Source organism: Glycine max, chromosome 7 (genome assembly GCF_000004515.6).
Source record: "Glycine max cultivar Williams 82 chromosome 7, Glycine_max_v4.0, whole genome shotgun sequence".
Classification (NCBI taxonomy): Eukaryota; Viridiplantae; Streptophyta; class Magnoliopsida; order Fabales; family Fabaceae; genus Glycine; species Glycine max.
Genome location: NC_038243.2, coordinates 42,643,502 through 42,649,960, shown reverse-complemented (window position 1 = coordinate 42,649,960; position 6,459 = coordinate 42,643,502). Strand labels below are relative to the sequence as shown.

At 34.9% G+C, this 6,459-nt stretch overlaps 1 protein-coding gene across 2 annotated transcripts; it reads left to right on the top strand.

The window, feature by feature from the left end:
* Positions 1-2,114: 2,114 nt before the first annotated feature.
* LOC100796604 (uncharacterized) lies at positions 2,115-5,974 on the top strand. Of its 2 annotated transcripts, none has more exons than XM_006583949.4 (6): positions 2,115-2,548; positions 2,935-3,146; positions 4,719-4,998; positions 5,082-5,167; positions 5,269-5,360; positions 5,485-5,974. In XM_006583949.4, the coding sequence occupies exons 1-6, from the start codon at positions 2,276-2,278 to the stop codon at positions 5,685-5,687; spliced, it is 1,146 nt and encodes a 381-aa protein (XP_006584012.1). In that variant the 5' UTR covers positions 2,115-2,275; the 3' UTR covers positions 5,688-5,974. The 2 variants fall into 2 exon arrangements, with proteins under 2 accessions (XP_006584012.1, XP_003528626.1); XM_003528578.5 differs by having other exon boundaries at positions 5,446-5,974.
* The last annotated feature ends 485 nt before the right edge of the window (positions 5,975-6,459 follow it).

The window sequence follows — 6,459 nt, the reverse complement described above, 5'->3', positions numbered from 1 at the left end:
GCACTCTCTCTCCATGTCATACATCATAGCAAGGGATAGAAGTTCCTTCACAACCACAAGGGCATGAAACTCATCCACAACAATGACAAAGACAACAACCTGAATTTGCATTAAGAAGGAAGATGATAGGACTTAGTAAGTACTGTAATGCATCATATGCAACAACTATATATATATATATATATATATATGGAATCTCTAACTTGAAAAGACATGTGTTCCAACAATGTAAGAAAAAACCTACAAGGCGTATTGATAAAAAGCAAAGTGACCCTAATAAAATTAGTACGAAACTTTTTTATTTTAATCAATAGCGGACTCTAATAGCACTTGCAAAGATGATAATTATTGATGAACTTGTCTTTGAGTTTGTTGAGAATGAAAGGTTTAGGAAGTTCATGAAAAATTCCCAACCTAAATTTAAAATTTCTTCCCGTGTCACTATTGCTAGATATTGCATGCATGTGTTTAATGATGAAAAGGAGGAGTTGAAACATGTGTTGTCTGCAAATAAACAAATGGTTTCACTTACTACGAATATTTGGATGTTAATTCAAAATAAGAGTTACATGTGTGTGACAGCTCATTACATTGATGAAGGATAGGAGTTGAATAAAAAAAATATTGAATTTTTGTTTGATTTTTTACCACAAAGGGATAACCCTAGAGAATTTTTTATAAAATGGGCGATTTCAAAAGTTTTATGTGTAATAATGGATAGTGATAATGCAAGTGCTAATAACTCTACTATTTCATATTTAGCTAGAGCATTGTGTGTTTGGAATGAACATACTTTGTTAAATGGAGAGTTCATGCATATGCGATGTTCTGTTCATATTTTGAATGATGTTGAATGGAGAATTCATGCATATGTGAAGTGCAAAAAATGAGTTAGATAGGTATTTGGAGGATGATGTTGAAGATGACCACGTTGAGTTTGACATTTTTGAATTGATGGAAATTGAAAGCATCCAAATATTATATTCTTTTCTGTATGGTTAGAGATATATTGGTTATTTTTGTATCTACTATATCATTTGAGTTTGCATTTAGTACGGGGTAAAATTCAGTTTCATTTTGTAGTTCCTTAAGTCCTACTACTGTTAAAGCTCTCATTTGTGTCAAAAATTGGCTTAGATCTACTAAGCAAAATGTTAATGATTTGCAAGTTGAAATAAATGAAGCGGAAAAAAATTGAATTGGATGTGTAATCTCTTATTTCATTTTTTAGAATTGTATAAAATATCAATTGATTTTTGTGCTAACAGGGTTGTGGTTAAATTTTTGGAGTTGTTTGGTTTGACTTTAAATACTGCGAGTATTGGACTGCGAGTATTGGAACGGACTACTAGTGTTAGAACGTCTTAAAGTATTACTTTCAGGTATATTGTTATTTGTTTCACATTTTTTCATATTTTTTTTATCATTTTTATAATATTAATAGATCATTTTTTCATTTGTTTCAACAAATCTGATTGTAATAAATGTGGTTGTAACAAATCTGGTTGCAAAAAATTAATTTGTAGAAAATAATTGTGTTTCAGACTATTATAGAATACATCTCTTTGAAGAATATTTTGTTTTAATTTGTGCTAAATGAATATTATGTTGATAGTGCTAAATGAATCAATTTTACTACTTTCAGATATTTGATAATATTGTATTAATTGTATTTGATATTTGAAAGAATTATGATATAAAATAGTAGTTCTAAGAAGAAAAAAACCAAATTTAAATAGATAATTTGTTGGCCTAGACCAAAACAAACCGTTCATGAATGAGTCGAGTTCGATTAAAAAAATTATGAAGATCGAACAAAATCAAATTGATCAAATTTAATTGAGTTGAATCCTAAATTTGATCAAAACTAGTCCTAATCGACCCGTGAACACTCCTGATTCATATTAACATTACCATGTAATGATAAAAAAATTACATTGATATAAAAGAATGTTTTATTGGAAAAAATACTTTTTCCTAAAATAAACAATACACGAAATAGAAATACGGGTATTCATTTATATGAGAAGTATAACATAAAAATACTAAAAAGGGTTGTTGCTTTAGACTGTAGAGTTAAATCCACATAGAAAACCTCAGCGTGAGCGTGGAGTGTGCAATCACTTGGACGCGCTAAATAATAAAACCCTTCGCAGTTCACATTCGTACTCTTTCACTCGCTCTCTCTTCTCTTTCCGAGTTTATAAACTTAACCTAAACCCAACGTCGTCGTTTCGTCCCCCTAATTATCATCGTCTCGCGAACCACCGCGTCAATGTCGGCCAGTGGTGGCGCCGCCATCGCCGGCGGAAGCCGCAACCGCAATCGGCATCTCGGTGAGAACCGCTTCTACAGCCCGCCGCCGCTGAGGAAACACAAAGAGAAGCAGGAGCAGCAGCGGTCGTCGCTGTCGAGAACTTCCTCGGAGAACAGGCCTGGTTCCTCTTCCGATTGTTCGATTTCTTCGCGCGCCACATCGGACATGTCCAATTTGGATCGATTGTTGGAGCACATCACGCCCCTTGTTCCCGCCCAATATTTTCCCAAGGTAACATCGACATCAATTCAATAACGCTATTTGATTTTGTTTTTGTGTGCTTGTTTTTTTTTTCTTTCTAGTTACTGGTTACCGTAGTGGAGGTGTTGAATTTAGTTAATTCGCAGTGATGTAGCAGCATTGGACCCTTTTAGTTAGTGAATGGATGAATTAATAGATAGGATCTTTAGTTAGTCAATGTAGATGAATCATGAATGCCGTTTAGCTTTTGTAATTTGTGGCTTGCTTTGAGGTAACCCCTAAATTGTGCTGTTGCAAACAACCCGGTGTAGTGTGAATGTTGTTTAGTTTTAAGGTAGCTTTGGTTTTTGTTTGTTTCGAAGGAAGCTCCGCTTATTTAGGTGGATTTTTGTGTGTGCGTGTGTGTGAATTAACAGACGAACTCAAGGAGGTGGAAATCAAGGGAGGCGGAATTGCATCCTTACTTTGTGCTTGGAGACTTGTGGGAGTCTTTTAAGGAGTGGAGTGCTTATGGGGCAGGTGTTCCTATAGTGTTGAATGGGAGTGAATCAGTGACTCAGTATTATAACGTCTCCTTGTCTGCCATTCAGCTGTATATTGATCCGTCAAAGCCCTCCACGCGGCTAAGGTGAGTATGTTGTGTGTGAAACATGTCATTAGTAAATTTTCCCCTTAAATGTTTGACCAAATTCCTTTTATTTATAAATGCACCTCTCGACGATTGATGACCGAGCATTTAAATATTTTAATCAATGCTATTTTTTATTATTCTCTTTTACAATTTGCTTTTGTTGTGACTAGATGAATTGGTTTTGTTCATTTTAGAAGTCACACAAGGAAGATTTTGTTATTCATGTTATTCTGCATGATGTGTAAATGTAGTTCAAATTACCAGCTAAGACCTTGGCTTTTATTTGTAGTCCTCTGATGTGAGGACAGACACTAAAAGAAGGATTTCATGTCTTATTAATAATCACATTGATATTCTTTCTAGTTTCTAACAACATGAAGCAGAATTGAATGAGTCTGAAGCAAACTTTCGCCTTTATCTAAAGGAGTTCACAGATTAATCTGCATGATAGTCCTGCCTGGTTATTCTTATTTCAAAAGTATTGGAGCCATATTTCAAGAATATTAGTCTATAGTTTTTCTTTTGAAAAATAAAGGATATTTCTTGGATACATATCATGGAGGGTCATGCGCGCATATTGGTATTGGATATGGGCATGCCACCTATACTTTTCCATTTTTGGAGTGTCTAGGCTTCATAGATTAAAATAGGTAATGGGTGAGTATGTTTAAACTTAAAAAAAAAGCAACTTTAAAATAAGCACTTTTTTATGAAGCAGATAGGATTTGCTTCTTAAAATAAGCAGAGAACTGCTTTTTTTAAGCAGAAGCAGTTTAGACAAACACACTAAAAAAACAAAAAGTTGCTTATTTTATAAAAATAAGAGCTTATTTCAACAAATAAGTTTAAACATAGTCTCCCAATATGAATGATTTTGGCTTGGCTTCTGATTGTTGTGCTATGGAGATGCCTTTGGCAAGGTAGATAGAATACTCTCCTAATAATTGTGTTGAAGGATAACACATAAAGTAAGAGGAAGACTAATTAGCTTAAGAACTCACATGCCATACTGTCTTGTATCGCACATGATTTTATTCCCTAGACCCTAGGTCAAGTGGCCAACATCTGTATATCAAATTGTCTACAATTCTGGAGATCGATGAGTAAGCTGGTCACATGTTTGCACATTAGGAATGTGTGATCTAACTATCTAAGAAAGCTAAGAATTGAGCATAATAATAAAGTGACTAGTGAAACTTGATCCACTGTCCATCAACCCTGCAGCTCTATGAAATACACTGCTAATAGTATTTTTAACTGATTTCATTCTGATGCTATTTTTTGCTGGTGCTCATAGCCTTCTTCTGGGTACATATTTATCTTATAGTTTTTTGCAAGTTCTAGACAACATTCAAAATGATACATGTTTATCTTATAGTTTTTTGCTTACAAGCATAATCATTTAAATGCTAGGAGTTCAGTCAAGGCCGCTTATCATTTTCCTTTTTCCATGTTATGATCTACTGCTTTCCAGGACAAGTTTTCCTTTTAGCTAAATATAAAGACTTGGCATAGTATCATTTATAACATATGTAACATATTGTCATTCTAATTTCCATCTTATTCCAGGAAACCCAGTCAAGAAAGTGACTCTGAATCAGCTAGAGAGACAAGCAGTGATAGTAGCAGTGGCTATTGTCATGAAAGAGGAGCTAAGAGTGTTCATGGTAGTAGGAATCATCTTAATGTTATGGATGCAAGCAATCATACTTTGGAAAGGGTCTCCCAAGGAAAACCTTTCATGGGTTCATCAAGTGATGAGACTGAGAGCTGCAGCCCTCCTGGTCAGCTTATATTTGAATACTTTGAGCATGAGACACCTTATAATCGTGAGCCATTGGCAAATAAGGCAAGACATTATCCTTTGTTGAACTTGCATATTGGATTATATTGCTTTTTAATCCTAACAAGTATTGATATTACTTGACACAGATTTCTGATCTTGCACGGCAATTTCCAGAGTTGAAAACATACTGGAGCTGTGATCTTTCCCCTGCAAGTTGGGTTTCATTTGCTTGGTATGTTTTTCTTGTCCTCTTGGTAATCTAATTTGGTTGGACAATGCACGTGGTAATAATTACTAATACAAAACTACTTGTTGCTGTGTGTATTTTAAAAGGTACCCAATATACAGAATACCAACTGGTCCAACATTACAAAGCTTAAGTGCCTGCTTCCTGACCTTTCATTCCCTGTCAACAGCTTTGCAGAGTATGTCTTTCTGTCTGTTTAATTTCTATATATGCAAGATGTATGCTAATAGGCATCAATTATAACAGTTTGATCTTTGAATCAGGTTCAAATACTGATGGGCTACATAATCATTATTCAATAGGTAGGGACATATCCAAGCTATCACTACCGATCTTTGGGCTTGCCTCTCACAAATTCAAAGTTTCTCTCTGGGATCCCGATGGGGTTTCTGAATGTCAGAAAGCCAATTCTCTGTTGCGGGCTGCTGAAAACTGGCTTAGGCTATTGCGAGTTAATCATCCTGATTACAATTACTTTATGTCTCATTATGCATATGTGAGATGACCCGAGTTTCTCGAAACAGAAGCAGCCCAACTTCCGAATACCAGTTTATGTAATCCCTGCCCAGTATATTTGTGTTGTCCATTAAAATAACAGTTATTTTTCTATATGCTCATAAACGCCTGGTTCACTTGTGTTTTCCTAAATAGAACAGCAGGGTTGCTGCTTCAGCAAGGGGGAGAATAGGTATTAGGTATTGAAAACTATACACCTTTCATATTGAAGGGGACTGCTTCTGATTTCAAAGGATGCAGAAAAACCATTATTAACAAAGTTTCAACTTCTTTTTATGTTACTTATCTTATGATGGCGAAATGATCCAATTGATACATCAGCTGTGCAGATGATGCCGATATCTTTGTCATATTATACACATCTTTATGCTAAAAAATCTGAATGCCGACTACCAGAACATCATCATATCATGGTCATTCCTTGAATAGAATTGCAAGTCTGTGCCCGTTCCTAAAATAGAAAGGATGATACTATATAGTACGAAGTCTGAATTCGGCAGGTAATACGAATGTCAGATTCAGCTTTGTATCCCATGATTTCCATCTTTTCCTTTTTTATACATGTCACATCATCTGGTTTCGTTTGGGATCAAATAGTAAAATCCTTTTTCAATTATGCTCACTCGCTATACGCTCTTTTTTTATTTGTCTATTTCTATTTTTCAGCCGTCCAAATACAAACTTCGGACTTGTATTTGGATTGTAGTGGATCAAAATTTGAAGAAAACTTGGCTCCTCACATACATCCTTAAAAAGAAAAC